This window comes from Hoplias malabaricus, chromosome 5, assembly GCF_029633855.1.
Source record: "Hoplias malabaricus isolate fHopMal1 chromosome 5, fHopMal1.hap1, whole genome shotgun sequence".
In the NCBI taxonomy this organism is placed as follows: Eukaryota; Metazoa; Chordata; class Actinopteri; order Characiformes; family Erythrinidae; genus Hoplias; species Hoplias malabaricus.
The window spans coordinates 34,342,610-34,364,139 of NC_089804.1; the positions used below are offsets into that span (position 1 = coordinate 34,342,610).

A 21,530-nucleotide genomic window follows, 5' to 3' on the forward strand; every position below is an offset into this window, starting at 1 on the left:
AACCTTGTAGGTTTCTCTTCCTATCCTCGCTTCCTTTCTTTCTCTCGCTCTCTCCATCTGTACGATGCTGTCTTTATCATTAATAACTCACCTGAAGATCATGACAGATGTCTCATTTGTGTCTCGTTTGGTTGCTCATGGCTGTGTAGTTGGTTAAAATCCAATATTGCTGTGTCCTGTTTACTTCAAACCCCTTTTAACAACTAGCTGTGCTGTAGCTATAATAACTAGAATTATTCTCCATCCTTTTATAGAAAGTGTCCCCTTGTAACTGTTCAATTGTTCAAGATTTGCTTAAAAATTGTGATAAGCAAATCTGAATTATTCAGCTACAGCCATTAGAAAAATATACAATTTACTCTAAAGAAAAGGTGCACAGCATGTGATGCACTGATTTTCTGTAGAAACAGATATGGCTGATTATGTTTGGTAAACAATCAAAACTAGTTGTCAGGGATGTGTAGAGACATTCATATCTCAGACACTGCCCACAACAGTGTCCTTAGAGCTTTATCGATTATTATAATAATATTATAATATATAATAATATTAATATAATAATTATAATAAAAATAAAAAATTAACTTCGATCCACTATTCGTTTTAATCTGTCCTTTATTTTACAGACAAGGCAAAGACCAAAACAAGAAAGGGCCCAATATCAAGCTCGGCCAGCAGGTGGAGAAGAAGGGCAGCAGCATCTTACAGGACCCTCGCAAGGACAACCCCATTGACAACCCCAAGGTGTGTGTGTGTGTGCGTGTGTGTGTTAATGTTCTCTCTGCTCTTTTAGATAACAGTAATATCTCCATTTTCACTGCCAAGCGTTGGTGAGAGGGTTATAAAGAGCCTGTTAGCACTGTGCTGTGAAGATCTCTATTCCCTGGAGTGATGACACTCCATTAAATCTTCAGGTTTCATGTGACATGTGTAGCTGCTCTCCTGAGGACTCATTACTCACAAAAACATTTAAATTGTTCTATTTTTATTTTTAATACCTATATTTCTCATATAGACATTAAAATTAAATAAATATAAGTGAGGATGTCCCAAACTTGATCCTAACCTCTGTCCTATTACCAATGGGAATATTCCCTCCAGCGCCAGTGTTTCTGAGTGTAGCACGCTTTGTAAATGTGAACTTTGTAAAAAGTTGTGATCTTACTCTGCTGGCCACTCTGATGTCACTCCACAGTCAAGTGACATCATGTCTCCATTTCCTGTATTTGTCATTTCAAATTAAAAGTCATCTGCAGAGTTTAAATAAAAGTCTGAAGCGGCAGCAGTAACTCAGCTCAGGGAACTGTGGTTTTTGTTTGTTGTGACTATGAATATTAAGCTGCTTGAGCATAGGTATTATATTAGTTTACTAGTTTTCAAATGTTCTACTTTTACTATTGCAATACTGCAATACTTTACTTTGTAAAGACACCTTTTGCGTACTTTTTTTTAAAAAAAAAGCAGCAGCTTGGGTGCAGGCAATTTCTTTTTAATGTGAGATATTCAGTGTCAGGCAGATACACTGGGCTAATTTTATAAATAAAAACTTGATTGGGACATCAGTAAACATTAACACATTTATCTACGTCACATTTGTAAACAGAGCCCTTCTCCATCTGTCATTTATCAGAGGCCCATGCTGTATCCCAAATAGCACCATATTCCCTTCATAGAGCACTTTGACGAATAAAAAAAAGACTTATACACCAAGATTGGTTTAAAAGGAAGACATGAAACTTATAGCTAAATAGTTGTTTTGCAATCAGACTTACAGTAAACTACATGAGTGCAGAAACTGTTATTTATCACCTGCACTGTGCCCTACATAGGGTGTAGGGAGAGATTTGGAATTAGCATTATTTTAGCTGTGGTGTGTAAACTTCATCTCACATTTTTAAACAACTATTTTATTTATTTAACTTTAAACCAAACCAGAAATTATTTAAGCGTAAAGTCACAATAAAACATTATTCCCCACTCTCACAGTGCAGTGTCAGTGTAGTCATTTTATCTACACTGTAAATATGTATGAGACAACAGAATATGTGGCTTGTGCTTGTAGTCTCCTACATGTGGATAATAAGACTCTTAACAGAACCTCGTATATGATCTGTGTATGTATAACTCACTCAGATTCAGACACAAGCAGAGAATCACACTGGAGTCTGACATACTAACAGTTTTCCATTAGATCCTATGATGTAAATGCTAATATAGCTAACAGAGTAGAACAGATTTTTCTCCTCATTTTGCAATTCAGTGGGATCCTTAACCTTCCAAGTACAAAGATGCAGTGCTTCTGAGTGCTGTGAGGCTTTTTTATTCATCTTTCCCATTTGTATGCATTAGTGAAGTACTCTGAAACCAGATAAATGCTTCCCATTATGGTGCCAATGCCAACAAAATCATGTGACTACAACCAATGGCTAGATTTAGGATGAGAACCTGACCTGAGTAATGAGCCCACAGCCACCATCAAATCCTCACAGCATGTCTGAACATTCGGTCTCAAATCTTTTTTGAAGACTGTTATTGCAGTAAAAGAGGGACACTACACAATAATACCCGTTTATTATCAGTAAATCTCTCTCTCTCTCTTTCTCAGATGGAGGAACTTATGAGTTTGTTGGAGAAGACAAGGCAGGAGCTGGATGCGACAAAACAGCGTCTCTCGTCCACACAGCAGTCTCTGGCTGAGCGAGACACTCACCTCACCAACCTCCGGCAGGAGCGTCGCAAACAGCTGGAAGAAATCCTGGAGATGAAGTGAGAGAAGCTTCTGTTAATTATTTCTCATCCTCTCAGTCTCATCTCTGACGCCCTTGTCCTGTGCCTCTGCTCCTGTGCAGGCAGCAGGCTCTTCTGGCCGCTATCAGTGAGAAGGATGCTAACATTGCTCTGCTGGAGCTCTCCTCTTCCAACAAAAAGAAGACTCAGGAGGAAGTGATGTCGCTGAAGAGAGAAAAGGACAGACTGATGCAGCAGCTCAAGCAGCAGGTGAGCACTGAGACCTCACGACACTAAGAGATCGTTTAAGAGATCGTTTTCTTGAATTATTTCAGTTTCCCACAAAAGGAATCTTAGCTTTTCAATTTTTCATATTTTTTTAAAATGTTGACAATTCTATCCTTTCACTAAACCTCCTTCAATCACATGATACTGAAGATGGGAAGATGAAAGCAACATTTTGTCTGAGACATGAATCTCCAACACCTCTTTTCACAATTTTAAGGGTTTGGAGTAGAGCAAACTTAAGGATTGCTGTGGTATATCTAAGTTACAAATTTGTAAACTTGCCGCAACTCGACAGTCGCATTTGCAGGAATTTATAAAAAATCTGACCATAAAATAAATTCTGCTGCTCTTAATCCACACAGACGCAGAGCAGAATGAAACTGATAGCGGACAACTACGAAGATGACCACTACCACCCTCTCCACGCACCCCCACATCATATACAATCACAGCCACCACACATTCAGCCTCAACCTCAGCCTCAGCCAATGTATCCTCACGCCCCTCTTCCTCAGCAACAGCCTCCTTATACTCACCCACAGCATCCTCAACACCCTCAGCACCAACAGCACCCTCAGCAGCACCCACAGCACCAACAGCACCCTCAACCTCCTCCACATCATCCTCATCCTCAACAAGCACCGCAGCCTCAGTACCCTCAACACCCTCAACACCCCCAGCCTCCAGGCCCCCACCAACACCCACCCAGGCCCCAACAGCCCCACCCTCAACACCCTCACGTTGGACCCTTACCCCAACAACATCCTCAACACCCTCAGCACCAACAGCACCCGCACGGACCCCTGCCGCCTCAGCAGACCGCACACCCTCACCACCCTGCTCCCCACGGACCCCACCCTCGTCACCCACCACCTCACCACCGGGGTCCCGCCCGCGGACCACTGAACAGACCCTCTCCAGACCCGGTGGGTTCCATAATAATAATAATAATAATAATAATAACTGTTGTTGTTGTATTGTTTCATATAATTTTACATTTTTTCTACATTTTATACTAGTTTCTCTACTCACTGTCCTCTCTTTCAGCTTCACTGTTATAGTACAGACTGTAACTACTGTTGCTCTGCATACTTTGTTAGCCCCCTTACATGCTTTTTAATGGTCAGGACCCCTACAGAGGAGGTATGATTTGGGTTGTGGATTATTCTCAATGCTGGAGTTTTTAATCCCTGTGTCCACTCACTGTCCACACTGTTAGACACTTCTACCTTGTTGGTAGATATAGTCTTGTAGATGTAATGTCAGAGACAGGAACTCATCTGTCACTGCACAATTTGTGTTTGTTGTCCTCTTGTCATTCAGTGGACACAGGACTCTGTCAGCTGGATATTTTTGGTCGATGGATTATTCTCAGTCTGTCTGATCCACTCATACCAGCACAGCACACACTAAGACACCACCACCACATCAGTGTCACTGCAGTGCTGAGAATGAGGATGTGAACTCTTGGAGCTGCTCTGAGAACCACTGCTTTACATCATCCGACTTTATTCTGAATTTAAATGTTATGAATGCTCTTTTAATCTAAATGAAAAGGCACTGCTTTCCTACTGACCACCAACTTGTCTAACTTGCCTCTCTCTCCTCTCGGACCTCTCTCAGGACGACGAGGAGGGCATTTGGGCGTAACAACTCCAGACCAAAGCTTTGATAATTTAAAGGGTGAGATACTCATGTGCTTATTTTTACTGTTTATGACTTTGCTGAAACCACTAGTGCACCTTAACAATAACATAGCTGACGTTAACAACTCCTTCAGTCCTGAGTGTGTGTGCTGTGGTCAATGGAAGTTCTGAGAATGTCCAGTGTCTCTCAGTACAGGAACTGAAGTGTGGACCACTCTGTTCTTCTCTTTTTGTGCTTTTCCACTGCACTGTTCTTACTCTACTCTACTGGACTCTACTCATCTTTTCTGCTTCTCCATCAGGTGTATTTGGTCCAGGAACCAGGTTCTTTCTTAGCCGCTGTTCTCTCATGGTTTGAGTGAGTCGATTAGGAACTTTGTGACATTTAAACCTTGCGGAGCACTGATTGTCCAGAGAGAGTCATCACTCTACACCATGCAGTGCAGATGTCCAGCACAAACCTGCTGTCTGTAAAATCTCCAGCTACAGCAGAGATCACATTTGTTTTTATCTGACTCACAACAGCAGCTCACAAAATTCTGTCATGGTCTTTTGAAGAGATTCAAACGCTCCTTGGATCGGTGGCCGAGAGCAAGAGTGGGACACTGCAACAAGGATGGAAGAAACTCTACTGATCTGTCTGAACTAATGACGGAGCTGTTTTCAGTCCCAACGCCAAAACACAACGAGTAAACAGCGCTTAATGTTACTGCTGCCCTTGCTGTGGTTTCCTAAGACAGCTGTTCACTTTAGAGAAAAGATTGTGAGACAACACTGGATGCATTTCAGGGGGGGACCTCTGGGAGTGGAAAACCCTCCAGGGACCAAAGAGTAGAGTCCAGTAGAGTAGGGACCATGCAGTGGATCATTCTTATTTGAAATTGAAAGCTGGGTGAAATTGAAAGTCAATGGTGTGAGCTAATCATAAGACAACACTACAGTAATACACCATTATGCACACACAGGAAAGAGACTGAATAGGAACAAAGGAGAAAGGAGATTCCTTTACTCACAGATGTAATGGATAAGAAGTAAATCATTGTGATTTAAGTATCAGCTGCACAAATAAGCTTTTTTGTGTAATGTATAACAGTGATTCAATGTTTGAACATTCTCCCACTTTGTCATTTTATGGTAACTGTTAGTATTCAACATCAACATTGTCATTTCATTCACCAAAACCACACCTAATAATGGAGTATAATACACTATGTTCTTTTTTTGTAATTGCTTTGTTTTTGAGAGACAATCACATCTTCACTTGTAACCATCTTCGGGGTCCATTTTGTCACTTAATACAATTTGTACATTTATAAAACAAACTAACAACTACAATGAGGACAGTCAACTGTTTACATTCTGGCAGGGAGCAATATACAAACTGTATCGGAAGAGGAGAAAATATATAAATATATAAATATATAAATATATAAACAAAAGTCTGAAGTGGATACCTAAACATGAAATTGTATATCAACATTCAAAATATATTTATCAATTTGATGCAGAAATATAATATCACATAAATGATTCATTTGTATTGATTAATGTATTCATGAGGTATTCATTTGTAAACGAAGTGAGAAAGTAATTTTTTTAATAATATATATTCCACTTACTAGATCTATCCGGCTATCTATTAAAGGAGGCTCAAGTGTACATCAGCACCTTGTTATATATATATATATATATATATATATATATATATATATATATATATATGTACAGGGGTTGGACAATGAAACTGAAACACCTGTCATTTTAGTGTGGGGGGTTTCATGGCTAAATTGGAGCAGCCTGGTGGCCAATCTTCATTAATTGCACATTGCACCAGTAAACAAAAATAATGATTTTTATTTTTAAAAACTACACAACTGTTACCATAAAATGACAAAAGAATTTAGAAATTTTAATTACAGTAACATAACCCAAAAATACTTTAAAACTTTGTACACCTAATACAGATCCACCAGTTCTTTACCTCAGTATGTGTTGCTAAGTAACAATATCTAACCATGACCATCCTCTGGTCCAAAGTAAAACATGTATCTCTATGTCTGATGTTTAGTTTACTACATCTGTGTGAAAATATCATGATGAATGGACCAATAGAAATGCTTCAAAATTACTGTAATAAAATTTTCATACATTGATTTCTAATGTGAATTAAGAAAGTTTTTCCTTCTCCTTTAAATTTATAAAGTAACTCTCTGTGTCACTCCTCATCTCTGCTCTGTGCTCAGAGGACTCACCTACAGTAGGAGGGGCATAGCTGTGTTGTGCAGAAGAAATTAAACATTCTCCACCTGGACGGATTCAATCAACCACCAGATCCATACTTCACTAAGGGCCTTGACATTGAGGAGGAGGAGCAGAGGAGGAGTAGAGGGGTGAGGAGAGAGGGGAGGGTAAACGCAAACAGTTGAGCAGGTGAGGATAAAAACTCTGGGGTCTCAGAGTGTGTGTGTGCATATTTGCATGTGTACAACTGTCTGCAGCTGTGTGTGTGACACTTCTTCACTCTTTCAGGTGGGAGAAGGCCTCTGCCGGAGGTTCTGCAGGGCGCCGATGGAGAGGACACACTGGCAGCTGGTGGGAACATTTGAGTCTGATTCTGAAACACTGCCGTGATGACTCTCTGCAACCCGTCTGAGAGGAACTCTCACCTGCAGGACCTCACCTGTTGAACTCCGCCTACTCACACCTGCCCCTGTTTGTTCCCTGCCCCTTCTCAGGCTCAGCCAATCAGCTTCGGCCAATCAAAATATATCAAACCTTGTCCTGCCTTTACTCTTCGTCTGCCAGAAAGGTGGAGGGTCTCCCGTGTAACTTCCGTCTTTCAGACTTTAAAAATGAAATGGCATCATTCAGATTTACACTGCTGAATAATCAATTTCCAATATTTAGTTTGTTTATTTATTTTTTTGTTTACATGAGCACTACGACAACTCTTGGGGGTTTAATTTCAGTACATATCAGGGTCTCGTGACTAGGGAGACGGGTCCAGACACTCTGGAGGGACTTGTTTTCTGTGTCGTAGGGGAAGGGTGCTTTAAGCTGGTTTTTGATCCTGTTAAGTGTGTCCTGTCATTGTCCTGTCAGTGTTACCTCAGCTGACACTCTATGCAGGGTTACTCTTTATAATTCTAGCTTCCAGAGCGGCTGGTCAGAGCTTAGACGGCACTGTGTTTGCCTCTGCGGTACTGAGCGATCTCTCTCATGGAGCTCCTAGTTCTGTTTGGGTTGGAAAGCAAAGCATGCACCCTATGCACCTCCTCCACCATCAGCATCCACCAAGGCCAAGGTCGTCATTGCAAATCCTCTCAACTGGGCTCAGAACAAAGTCAATGGCAACTTCTACCCTCCTGCCAGGGTTAATTTCTATTGGTGCTTTTACTGGTGCTTACACCCAACATGGATGGAGACAGCCATTGCCACTGACTCATGTCTGGTGACAGAGAGAAGCTCTAAGTTGTGTTGCTTTGACTTTGAAAGACACTGGACTGGTCTTTACTGATCTTGCGTGGTCTTGCCTGGTTTTTACAGGTTGGGATAATGTATCTATAGTGTCTGTAGGCCTAAAATCAGCAGTTGAGTGGTCATCTGATGATACCCAGAACCTCCCTGTTCACATTAGGAATAGAATAGACTTAAGGTCACTATATTAATCCTTTTAATGTCTCTCCATGTGCTGGGTCAGTGTGTTCACTGGACAAAATATTAGTCGCATGCATCTGATCTTTTCTGACGGGTAACGCATGCCCTTGCCTTCATAAAAGCATCAGTCCTCTCAGCTACGTACTCCAGATTGAGAAGTGTTTCTCTGTAAACGTTTTAGGATTTATTGACAGTTTTGGTCGAACTGAGTGTCGTCTGCCCTTTAAAGTAGTCACGTACAGTGGTTTCCACTGCAGGGTCCCTACTCGACCTTTGTACTTTTCCATCAGGCAAATTTGGTTCTAGTCCATGGAACAGGGTTCTTTTATTTTATGGCACTTTTACACTACATGGAACCTACACTACATGGAACCTACACAACATGGCGCGGCTCGTTTTGTTTTCCACTGGCCAAACCTGGTCCTAGTCCCAGGCAACGGGTACCTCATCAGTTCCTGCTTGGTTACGGTTCTGCAAAAAGGAAAACTGATCTGTGAGAACTGGAGCTGTGTTCAGTTCAGAAAAACAAAACAGCATATGAATACACAATGCACAAACAGCGCCTGACTTTATCGCTAGCGTTGTTGTGGTTTTCAAAACTTGTTGTTTCTGTTAGAGATGGGGTTTTGAGACGTCACCAGCTCCATTTTGTAGGGGAGCTGTGGTAGTGGAAAAGCGACAAGCTAAAAGCGAGCCGAGCCAGACCGAGTTGAGTTGACCATTGTCACTGCTCTCGTGGTTCCAAGTGAGCCGAATAGGGACTAAAACATAAGGTGTAAACCTTGCAGAGCATAATTCTACCTGAGAGTGGGATGAATGGGACGAGACGTTAACAGAGGTGGGGGTAACCCTTACAGGACTAGTGCTATTCTTAAAGCAACAGGCTGCTCAATCAGAAGAAATGATGCAAGCGATTCATTATTTGTCAGTGGAGATTAAAGCATGCGATTCTCATGGCTGACTTTAGGAGTCACCAAACAGGAGGATGAAAATAGGCTTTATTCTCTCTTTTCTAGACAAAGACGATCTAAAGGATTATTCAGGACCAAGGTAATAAAAACTAGACTGATGTGCTTCAAAAAAAAAAAAAAAAGGAAATCCCTCTCATTTCCGTAAAAGCTTCCCTCGTGCCCTTCCCAAACTCTCAACACTCCTCTGAACATAGTGGCTACAGCCTCAGCAACATAGACCTATAAATGGATTCTACACAGATCATAGTTATAGAGATAAATAGATATTTACATATATATATATATATATATATATAGATATATAAAGTGTGCCTATATCGTGGTCAGAACATTGTGTCAAAAAAAAAAGAAAAAAAGAAAACGTGTTCTGTTTTTGTTTTTCTGAACAATAAAGAACCCAACAAGGGCTGTGATAAGTGTCTCTCCACCAAGTCTGTGGCCCACAGCAAGATCTCACCCTGAAGATCTATGCAATAATATTTGATCAATAATCAATAAAAAAATGAAGTGCAGTTATTCCATGCTTGGTGGACGTGGAATACAGCAGAATGTGATTTGATATTTAAAGTGGACACTTTTTTGTTGCAGCTCATAAAAAACACTAATTCCAACCTCGGTTAACTTCTCCTAAAATTGATTTATCCGTGCTCTGCCTGGGCATTTATTCTGAGTTTGGATGAAATTTAAAGGACACGAAAAAATTCCATTCAACTCAATGAGGAATTTCTAGCTACTTGCTAGTTGCTAGCTCATTGCCTACACCTCTGTGCACTATAGCATGGCTAAAGTTCCCCTAAAGACTTGCCCACAACATTTAAACCCTTATAGATTCTCTATACATTAATTTCATTTATTTATTTATGAATAATATTATATATTATAATAATATTTATAATAATTTTATATATATATATATATATATATATATATATATATATATATATATATATATATATATATATATATATATGATGTGCAATAAATTGTTGCTTCTGCTTTGACACAGTGGAGAATTAGCTTGCTAATGACAGCTAGTTAGCAGTGCTAAAACAGCTGAATATATTAATATTTATTTGAAATAATTTGAATGCTTATGTATGGGAAACCTTGCTTAACATCCAAAAAAAGCCCCCGTAATGTATGTGAAATAAATTTATAGTTATTATAATTAGTTATTATGAATAGTTATTTCAACAGAAACTGAGATTCAGTTCCTCTTTGGGTTTAATGATATTTTTGCCAACATTATTTTTTGGTGGGGTTTGTGGGTGGAGCAAAGATATCTCAATAGTGATGCCTGCAGTAGTTCAGTTGGACCACTCTCTGCATCAGTTAAAGTGGGAAGATTCCTAATCGCTAAAACATTGCCTCCTTCACATCCGTCTTGTGTGTGTTCTCCCACTCCACTCTGGGGAAAGGGGGTGCTTTATATGTGTGGACACTTGGTTATTTTGTGTTAGACTGATGTGCTTCAAAAAAAAAAAAAAAAGGATATCCCTCTCATTTCCGTAAAAGCTTCCCTCGTGCCCTTCCCAGTGAATACGGCCAGAATCTGACTGCTAATGGCATTCCTGTTCGGTGACGTGTAGTTTTCCATGTCGTTGTGCTTCTACAGTGTCTTTCTCAAAAACAGAGTGTTAACCAATGTTCAGCTTGTGGCTGTAGTTTTTCGGATGCCTTGTTGTTGCTTCTCTACAACTTGTTTACTGTTCTGTTTATAGATGGATGATCCAGGCCCTGCCCACATGTGTATACCTTCTTAACTAGTGTTGCAAGTTTGGCAGAAGGGAAAACTACAAACTACGGCAGTAGAACTACAAATAAGATTGTTTTGGTCAAACACTTTATGTTGGTAATAATCATCAAATGGCAAAAGATAAGAAATAACTCAATGTAAATATGGCCGAACATCGTGGACCAATTACAGTCAGTGGGAGGATCAGTCATACTCAGGGGGAAGGGTCAGAAGGAATGACTCAGTGATTAGGACTAATAAGAGTAAGGGGGAGGAGTCAGAATATACAATATTCAGCAATGTGTTTATTCATAGTACTTTTTAATTTTATTGTATGTATACTGCCAGCTTTTACGCTAACTTTAGCCATGTGATGATATAACTATGGGATAAAGAGTTACTTCAGCTAGCACCCTTAAAACTGTTGAACGAGACAAATGAACAGAAGTATTTTGAGCTGTAATTTAAAGGTGCGGAAGGTTATTTTATTTCATTACCTAATTAATACAAATAAACTGAAAAGCTGAAGAACCTATATTTAAAAGCTCTTATAGAAAACTAAGGATGTTTTAAACATCTGAGACAGAGGAGCATTGTATAGTGACCTCTGCTGGCCAGCAGACAGACTGGTGTAATCGCCTAGTGCACCTGTAGGTTGAATTGAATTGTCTCTAATGTACAGTATATCGTCCTAGCTAAAATAAAATGCATTGATGGGCGGAGCTTAAATGGATCAATTTTGAGTGAAAAGTTCAACACCATCATCAGTTTCTTATTTCCTATGACTGTGTTTTTCCTGTTGTCTGTAAATGTACCATTGGGCAATGGAAGCAGAAAAAAGGGACATAAAACTTTTCAGTCAACCTAAAACTTTTAACTAAAGGGGGCTAAAGATTTCTCTTTCAATCCTCCATTTTCAGGTCCTTTAAAACCACTGAATACTTGAAGCAGGGATGAAATCTCCTGCCGGGAAAAAAAGAGTTCTATTGTACATTGGAATATAATGTAGAATAAACGTAATAATATTAATATTAATGATAATGATGCATAGAGCTGATTGCATGTTGAGTTCTGTGTTCTGTGCCAACTGCTGGTCGTAAATATTTGGTCAGCCCTGTGGGGTCAAACTCAACCCAACAAAGTTGGGGTTTGAACGTGGCTGAGAAAATAAAGAACAAAACACGTTGTTTTAGCTCGTTTGTGCCAGTTGTATAGATTTTTAGTTGATGATGTCAAAAATGCAAAGCCTCTGGATGAAAAAAAAAGAAAGAAAATCACTGTGACCAATGACAGAAAAAAAATCTCTTTTATTTAAAATTGTGCAATTTATTATTTTGTTTTTTGTATTTTGATTTTTATGGATTCTGGATTTTGAATATGTCCATTTCTGACTGTAATATTTGTACATGTAAATTGTTTGGTTTATTTTTGCTGTACAGTTCTGATCTAGAACACAACGTTCGTTTTGAGTGTCCGCATGCCGAATGATAATGTGTGTGAAAATGTGGTGGTGGTGGTGGGGGGGTTTCCCATGATGTATCAGTCCCCATACATGTGACACATTCCACATCTTGAAGTGTCACAATAACTGTGAGCGTGGTGAGTCCTCATGTGTCGTCTCCCCATAGTTGACGCCTAAGAAAAAAACTGGAAGTGTGTTAGCATGATTTTGGGATGAAAACCTGAACATCTTACTCTGTGAGTGTGTGTGTGTGTGAGTGTGTGTGTGTGTGTGTACACAGTACTGTGTACTCATTTAATTTCCAGTCAAAACACTCTGTAAGATCAAAACTGAATTCAGTGGTGTTGAGATCTGGCTTTGGAATCGGTCTTTGCTTGTTTGTGCCCTTTTCTCAATGCAGAGCTCCTCTCTCCTGCTCCACATACAATCAGCCCCAAAGTGAGCTGTTCTTCTCACAGATAAACAGAGGCGGCAGGGGATGTGTTCAGATCTGAAGTGAGAGAGAAGCTGGATGATGTTCTCTGTCTCAGAGACTAAAGCTGCAAGTGCTGTTTACCAGAAAGGCCGCCATCTTGTGTCTTTGATTATTTTGACTGAAAACTAAGTGAAGGTTTGCCTTTCACAGTAGTGTGTGCGTGTGTGACTGCATGTCTGTATGGTTGACTGAAAAAGCCAATGATATGAAGCCTGTTGACCCCGGAGCCCTGTTTGATGCTAGAGGGAGTTATTTTGGAGCATGGATCCTGTGTGTCATGTTCAATGTGTTTAACCCTTGCCAGACCTCTCCACTCCCAGGTGTTTGCTATTGTGTGTGTCGTAATCCAAACTATTACTGAGTGTTGGCCAGCTGGTTTATATCCATTCAATAAAAAGTGACTTACTTTCTGAATTTTGAGTTCTGGAGTTGTTTGTGTTCAGCATCAGTTATTAGCTCGCTGTGTAGCCCAGGCATCTCATTAATAACATTTTTCAGTGTTGAAAGGAAAAAAAACCCACTACTATAAGCAGAGGTATACGAGAACCGATTTTTAAATCCCACTACACAACTGGCTCCATTGTTTAATAGAGTAGATTACAGCTTTATAAACAAAGTTAACAACAAAATCAGCTCTAGGGTGAACTCGCTGCTGCTATGGTCAGTGCTGGTATTTGTGGCTGCGCATGTGCTATGTTGTGCATCGCAGAGAGAGAACTAAAAGCAGGTCACAAAAAACATTAATTAAGATACATTAAGATAATAATAATAATAATAATAATTGCATTAATTGCACAAAGATTATTCACGAGTCCCAAATCTCAGGTCCAAGTCGAGTCTGAGTCATTTGTAAATGAATCTTTAGCTGAGTCTGTACCCATCTCTGGTAGATGCCTTTCACTGGAGCTGTGAAAACACGTGGACACAAGGAAAGACAAGGATCAATAACACAGACGATCCAAAACATTTTCTGCCCTTTTATGGGGTTCACAACCAATACAGCCTTAAAGAGATCATCACAAAAACGAAACAGTACCACTGTTGTTGTGATGTCAATAAGAAAAATAAAAAGCCTAAAAATAAATATTTCAGTGGCCTCAAGGCTGTCTAAAGTCTGAAAGTGTGTGTGTGTATGTTTGGTGTGCGTGTTGTGTAGAGAACTGACCCAGAGATGCAATATCTCTCAGCAGTCTCTGGTTAAAAAAATGTTCTAAAAGAGATGAGATTAGTGAGGTGTCCATGATGAAGGTATTTAAAAAAAAGTCCTGCTGGGACTGAGATCCTGGAGGTCAAAGCCTGAGACCATGGATATAGCTTGTGCTTTACTGTAGATACTATGCTTTATTGATGCCAAAAACAATGTGCAGGAAAGATTTTTTGAGTTTATCCCTTTGCAGACGGCTACGGCAGAATTCATTGCTTCAGCCCTAAAAGATCGTTTGCATCTATCCTTCCTGAGGATCATCTGCCAGGTATACGATGGAGCTAGTGTGATGAGTGGTGCCACTGCATGTGTTCAGAAGAAGATACAAGATGTGTACCCAAATGCCCACTACATCCACTGCTATGCACATCAGCTCAATCTGACCATGCTACATTTTTTCCTAACCTTGGTGGATTTGCCAGCTTTTTTTCCAGATCAACCAAGCGCTCGTGTTTCATGAATTTTGCTCAACGAGTGAACATGGTGTATGAAAGCAGCAGCAGCATTGCTGTGTCTGATTCACTCATACCAGCGCAACACACACTAGCATGCCAATGCCACGTCAGTATGTGGTGATCTTCTGTGGGCCATGACAACTGAAAGACAGGGTGAAAGGGCCCTGACACGTGCACCTCAAAATCTTTATGGTGAGCCAATTCTGTGCAGATTTTTTTTTATTTTTGCTGTTGGTTCATTCACTTTTCCCCACTGTTACGTCTTCAGTATTGTATCACCTTATACTGTGACCAGAAATAATACTCAGAGATGAAGAAGTAGGGAAAAGTGAATGAACCAACCCCTTGAGGTTCAAGCATCACAAGTAAATACAGTGCATAGTGACATCTAGTGGCAAAGAGTAATTTCAAAAGATACTCAATACATGACATATTCCTCCCTCCTTAAACAAGACATGCAAACTTTTTAAAACATGCAACTACTACTGAAATGCACTATAACAACATCTTTCTGATGCCAAATAATATTTGCAAATACAGATTGTTGGAGAAAATGAACAAAAAGAACAGTTCAAATGAATATATATTTTTAATATATTACCCTGGGTTAATTATTCTGCCCTGTTCCGTAGGGTATGGCACTAGCTAATAACTTAAATGTTCCGGAGGTCTTTGGTTTCTCGCAAGATAACAACGAGTGTCCCCGTCGAGTGTCTGATGGAATTGAAGTTACTGTCTGAGGGGTGGATTGTGTTTGCTCAACTGTGACAGGTCCTGGAGATGAAGCATTTTGGGCTGGAAGCGTTTCCAAAGGAAGTGTACGTTGGCCTGCACCACTCATTTCTGACCGTGCAGTAAACGCTCCCGATGAAGGCTCTACAGGTGCAGTTAGTCCTTGTAGTTGCTGCTCAGAGTGTCTTCTCCAAATTACATCCTCTGCAGTTTTTACTGTGTAAGGCACTGGTCCTGTCTATACGATGACTATTGCAGGAGTCCACTTTGGTTCACAGTTGTAATTACAGGCCAATACCTCATCTCCCGGGTGAAAAACTATCAGTTTTGCCCTTTGTTTCCTTCTCACCGTTTGAGCTTGCTGTTGGCGCACCACACGAGTTTTTGAGAAGGCTTTAGCAGATCAAGACTTGTACACAACTGTCTTTTCATGAGACGTGTTGCAGGAGAGACCTGAGTAGTTGAATGTGGCACATTTCTGCAGGTGCTGAAGAGATGGTGATGCTTTTCGGTGGATGAAAACAAGTTTGTTTTGGACTACAGCTCCCCCTTGTGTGCAGTTCAAGCCTTCGCCCTGTCCACCTTCCAATATAAGTGACCACCCCAGATGTTTGTTCAAGTTTTTTTGTTTTTTATTTTTTTTATATAAAAAAAAAAAACCCTATATTAATTGTCCTGTTGAGAATGATTTAGGAGTGAGTGATTTATCATGAAGATATCTCTTAATGCACGCACACACACACACACACACACACACACACACACACACACACACACACACACATCAGTTCATCACAATACAGTAAATATTACAATTATTACAGTTAAACTCTGGCCAAGAGTTTGTTCCCCTCCATCGGCTCTTCTGAAATGATGGGCATTAAGAGTTTGACTAGGTTCTAAACAGTTTATTTTTTCAACACAGTTCATGAATTGGCTTTGTTAGGATGACCTTATAGTGTTTTTTTTTTTTTTTTTATCCCATGAGGTCACACATCGAAGCAACACAAATATTTTCAACGCTTATTTCCAGGAAGCAGTCAGTGACATTTGTATGGTACTGAATGCAGTGGGATGTCAACAAAAACCATGCATGGCCTCAGCATCACACACAAGGACCACAGCCCGAGGCAGTGCTGATTGTGTTTACAGTAAAACAGAAATTAAAGCCTGTTATTAAACCCAGTTAATAAAACCCAGCTTTAGTTTTGAACAGCTAAACAGGAGTGTTTTAACTGACTAATTCACTACAGCGCCATCTTGTGACAGCCCAGTGCTGGTTTATTAAGAAAAACAAATATATATATATATATATTCACAATTCAGCAGAGTTAACAGAGTACACTCTTAAAATATTTGGTTCTACAAGGGCCTTTATTCAAGGTGCTATACAGAACCAACCACCTACAGCACATTCTCCATCAATCTGAAGAACCCCTTCACGATGCAAAGAATCCTTTAAATATGCAAAAGGTTCTTCAAGTGTTTAAGGTTCTGTATAGAACCATTTTCTTTATTAAACAACCCTTCACTTTTAGAATCATCACTTTTAAATGTGTAGAGTTTTGAGGATCTTTTATTTTTTAAGGATCTGCAAATAATAAGCACCTCCATCCAATCATCAACTATTTTTTTTCAAAGCAGGAAGATTATTTTGGGTTTTTAAATTAAAACACAAACAATTGTATTATGATTCACCCAGCCCTCCCATTTACTACAATCATCCAATTAAAATAAAGAGGGGAGGAGCCTCTTTCTCCTTGATCACTGGGTGCTTTTAAAATAAGTGTGACTTTAAAGGAATACAAGGAAAGATTTGTATTTTTGCTCCTGGGCTCCCCCTACAGCTGCAGAGTGTACTTCACTTTTACAGCACTATCCTGAAATCAAGAGAGAGAGGGGGGGAGTGGTTTCCTACCCTTGCTACACAATGCAGTTTCTGCAGTACTGAGCACTTAGTAATAACGACAGAATCTCTAATCTCCCTATTACAGCTCAGTATTACCGCTACAATGTAATTAGAATTACAATGATTTTGATGCTGTCATTTTAAGGTAATAACACTACATGGTGTTGCTTTGAAGGGGGCATTTGCTTGTTTCTGGTGAACAAGCTGAAGGATGTAGGATAGAGAAGACCTCAGTGAAGGTTTTAAAATCCAACCCAGTGTGTGATGAATGTGAAGTTCCTCCAGCCCACTGTGTCCTCATCTGTATTTCACTGTTCTTTCAGAAATCCACCTAGAATGCGGTCACTCTTGTCCGAGAGCCAGTAGCCCATCGTGGCAGCCACAGCTCCCATAAACACAGAGGTGAAGACCATGTCGCCTTTAGCTGCTAATGTGGCTAACGCACACAGGACCACGCCAAAGAACATCTGCTTCAGGACTTCCACCTCCTCGTCCTGAAGCTCATCCAGAAGACCCCCCTGCAGACCCTCTGAGTCCCACAACACACACAAACAGACAGACACACGCACACAAATCAGTTCATCACAATACAGTAAATATCAGAATTATTACAGTTACACTCTGGCTAAGAGATTGTTTCCCTCCATCAGCTCTTCTGAAATGATGGGCATTAGTCAGGAGTTTGACTAAGTTCTAAACAGTTTATTTTTCTTGTACACACCAAAAAACAATGAAAAATTATTTCTAGCCTCACTTATAAAATTTTGGCCATCAAAACTCATTTTTTTCTATTATTGAAGTTAACCAAAAGGGTAACATAAAAATTGTTTTGACCTGATGACTTTTTTGTCTGACCCTTCCAGTCAGGGTCGCGGTGGGTCCGGAGCCTACCCAGAATCATTAGGCACAAGGCAGGAACACACCCTGGAGGTGGCGCCAGTCCTTCACAAGGCGACACACACATACATACCTTTGGCATGTGGGAGGAAACTGGAGCACCCGGAGGAAACCCACGCGGACACAGGGAGAACACACCAAGCTCCTCACAGACAGTCACCCGGAGCAGGACTTGAACCCACAACCTCCAGGACCCTGGAGCTGTGTGACTGCAACACTACCTGCTGCGCCACAGCCCCTATGTTAAGCGTTATCAATTTTAATATTTATTATGTTACCCTTCTGGTTCATCTCAGAAGTAGTTTCTCTCTCTCTCTCTCTCTCTCTCTCACCTGTCGGCTGCTCCCTCACACACACACTGCCACTGTGTGTGAAGCCCGGAGCGCACTCACACCGAAATGATCCCTCAGTGTTCACACACAGAGCATTGATATCCAGACACGCCAACACCTCCTCACTGCACTCGTCCACATCTGGAACACATCAGTCCACCAGACCTTGTGGTCAACACACAGTAGGGCTGTCTATTGATTAAAGTCTATAAAAAATTATCTCAATACTTCTTTAGCTTTATTCCCTCAAAATTGAGCCGAAAAGTTCATTTAAAGAAACGCTGGATAATATTTTTACCTTAAAATAAATCATTGTTATGCTCCACTGAGCTGTAATAATGAGAATAAACTCTCTGTCATTGTTACTCCAGGCTCGGCACTGCAGAAACTGCACTATGTATGTTTGGGAGGAAAGCAGGAAGCCACAACCCACATCCCACTCCCTTCCCCTTGATTTCAGGACAGTGTTGGAAAGTGAATTATACTCTGTAGGGGACTGTAGGTCATGGATGCATAATAGTGTTTCTTTAAACATATTTATATGATATCTTCAACAGAGCACAGAATAAGCCTCATCAAAATATACAGATTCTTTACAATGATTAAAAAACCTTCCACTGATAAAGTCAGACATTACTGATGTTTTTAGTGTCAGTGGTGTGGACTTGGATAGTTTGAAAACAGGAACTTTTTGGTGGAGGCAGCATTAGACTCACCTACACACTTCACCCCTGAGGACGTGTAACCAGGGGCACACTTTTTACACCGAGCCGGACCCCCACCTATACACCCCACACACGCTCTATCACAACCTAGAGAGAGAGGGAGAAGAGAGAGAAGGGAGAGAGAGAAAGGAGGGGCTAAATGTAACAGTATTGTGTTTTGATAACCGCAAAATCATGATAAAATCTGCAGTTTGTTTATATGTAAATATACAACCGTAAGTGTACACATCAATCTGATTCGCTGAGCCTTCAAACTCACTTCCACTGCAGCTAACGTTTACTAACGTTCTACTTCGGCACACACTGATGATACAATTAGATCAGAGCTGTTTCTGTCAAAGCTGACCCTCTAATTTGTCTTGTTCAGACACCGATAATAAGGAGGGTACTATGTTTTTGCTGTCAGCATTACAGCACATTTCAAACAATGCCCGAACAATTTTTGCTTTATATTTCTGGAACTAAATAGTTTATAGCTAGAACATTATTCACCATAACACACTGTCCTGCCCTATCTCTTAAATAAGTGTGTGCTACTTACGTCTGCACTCAAATGACGAGTGTGTGTTGATGCAGTAAGTGTCTGAGGGGCAGGAGTCCAACTCTGTACCACACTCATCGATATCTGCACAAACACGCACACACACACAGAATGATATAATATCAGGAATGAATACAATATTTTCCCCAAGAAGAGAATAAACTCATCATATGCTTCTGCAGTATTTTTTCCTGATAACGAATGCAGCAACCAATAAGGTATTCACTCACCATTTTCACACTACTTTGATTATGTTTGAATTTTGAATTATTGTGTGTTATACGAAAAAAAAGCAAACAAAAACAAATACACACACACACACACACACACTCTACTTACCCACACACACATTGTTGTGGAGGGTGAATCCCCTCTCACACTGTAGACACTGGTTTCTTTCAGGACCTCCACAGGCTTTGCAGTGTTCACAGCAGATGTTCTCCAGGCTCACAGAGGGCAAGACCAAGGCTACACCCAGTAACCATGACACCCGACACCGCAACATCGTAACTCTGATATAAAACATTATTCGTCATTTATAACTACTACAAATTCACACGCTCAGCTGCAGTTAGTGCAGTTTCTCGAGTTACATAGTGAAGTTTCTGCAGTGCTGAGCCCAGAGGAGAAACAATAGGGGCTCCCCTTCTCCTTCTGGAGAAGTGAATGTAATGAACATTTAGGGAAAACAATTGGACTTTAACACCACTGCTGTACCTCTAAATTTAAATTTACACAGTACCTTTAGTATTAATAATGTACCTCTGTCGTACCTTTTTGCCTGAGAGTATATGTGCAAAACAGATTTTAGTCCCAACGTGAGTGAAATCTGGTACATTAATTCTTTCCACACACCAAAAAACTCAAAATCTCCCTCTCACTCTTTCTCACACTCACTTTATTAGATACATTTCGTTTACTTTATTACTTATTCTCAACTTAACTACTATAGTTGTATACAACTAGCTAACCCTGACCTTACCCTAAGCTTAACATTAACAGCTATAACCAAAAACCTATACCGGACCCTAATATTACCATAACACTCACCCTTACCCCAACTTTACCTGTAACCAATGTCTTAAGTTCTGCACCAAGTTCTGCCCCTCAGTCCCCACAACGCAAGTAAAACCGGGTCCACATGCTTACTTACATTCACACACTCAATCTTGTCTCCGTGTTTTAAGGGGAAATTACATAGACTTCCATTATTTTTCTGGAGACTTTCCCTGATCTTAAACGTAAATACTACTACACTAACCCTAGCCCTAACACACCTTCACCTTTAAATGATTTTTGCCATGATTTGGCCCCATAACGACAAGAAGTCCCCACAATGCGTGTATATACAGATTTGGTCCCCACAACGTCATGAATATCTACACCATACACAAAATCCCATACACATGCGCAGTGTTTAAGCCTAAAGCTCGGTCTCGCGTTTCTGGTCTTACACAGGTCCGAGTCTTACCTTCTCCTCTTCCGCGCGCTTTAATTCTCCGCTTTATCTCGGGACTAAAACGGACTCCGCGCTCCTCACGCGCTGCTCGAGTGACCCCCGAGCTCCGGGGCGGCGCCAACGCAGCGTCCAAAAAGCTTCAGCTCGCGCGTTATTTATAGCCCCAGGGAGATCGAGGGGGTCTGTAGTTTGGCTCGTGCTCTGCCAATACCTGATATAAACAGCACGTGCGTCAATAATTAAAAATAAACCAAAGAGAATATATTAAACAATGCTTTTAAAATTCATTTACAAGCACATTTACAACCTGCTTGT

General features: G+C 40.4%; 2 protein-coding genes across 2 annotated transcripts in view; one reads left to right on the forward strand and one right to left on the reverse strand.

Annotated features, from left to right (window-relative positions):
- Positions 1-9,503, forward strand: part of erc2 (ELKS/RAB6-interacting/CAST family member 2) — a 47,810-nt gene extending 38,307 nt beyond the window's left edge. Inside the window, exons 12-18 of the mRNA XM_066671152.1 lie at positions 627-744; positions 2,606-2,766; positions 2,850-2,997; positions 3,378-3,941; positions 4,639-4,698; positions 6,905-7,091; positions 7,191-9,503. Of these exons, the coding sequence (XP_066527249.1) occupies positions 627-744; positions 2,606-2,766; positions 2,850-2,997; positions 3,378-3,941; positions 4,639-4,665 (1,018 nt within the window). The 3' untranslated portion in view covers positions 4,666-4,698; positions 6,905-7,091; positions 7,191-9,503. The remainder of the gene's footprint in view (positions 1-626; positions 745-2,605; positions 2,767-2,849; positions 2,998-3,377; positions 3,942-4,638; positions 4,699-6,904; positions 7,092-7,190) is intronic.
- A 6,706-nt stretch (positions 9,504-16,209) lies between these two features.
- On the reverse strand, positions 16,210-21,331 carry LOC136697742 (protein disulfide isomerase CRELD1). The gene is made up of 6 exons (XM_066672979.1): positions 21,228-21,331; positions 20,096-20,268; positions 19,757-19,840; positions 19,207-19,302; positions 18,491-18,631; positions 16,210-17,790 (listed from the first exon to the last, which is right to left on the reverse strand). The coding sequence occupies exons 2-6, from the start codon at positions 20,259-20,261 to the stop codon at positions 17,570-17,572; spliced, it is 708 nt and encodes a 235-aa protein (XP_066529076.1). The 5' UTR covers positions 20,262-20,268; positions 21,228-21,331; the 3' UTR covers positions 16,210-17,569.
- Positions 21,332-21,530: the final 199 nt, after the last annotated feature.

Excerpts from the sequence above, each read along its gene's own strand:
- LOC136697742 (XM_066672979.1), bottom strand. The coding sequence starts at position 20,261 with ATGTTGCGGTGTCGGGTGTCATGGTTACTGGGTGTAGCCTTGGTCTTG. Across the intron at positions 18,632-19,206 it reads CTCAGGGGTGAAGTGTGTAG|ATGTGGACGAGTGCAGTGAG; the intron begins GTGAGTCTAATG and ends GATGTGTTCCAG. Across the intron at positions 17,791-18,490 it reads TGTGAGGGAGCAGCCGACAG|AGGGTCTGCAGGGGGGTCTT; the intron begins GTGAGAGAGAGA and ends TGTGGGACTCAG.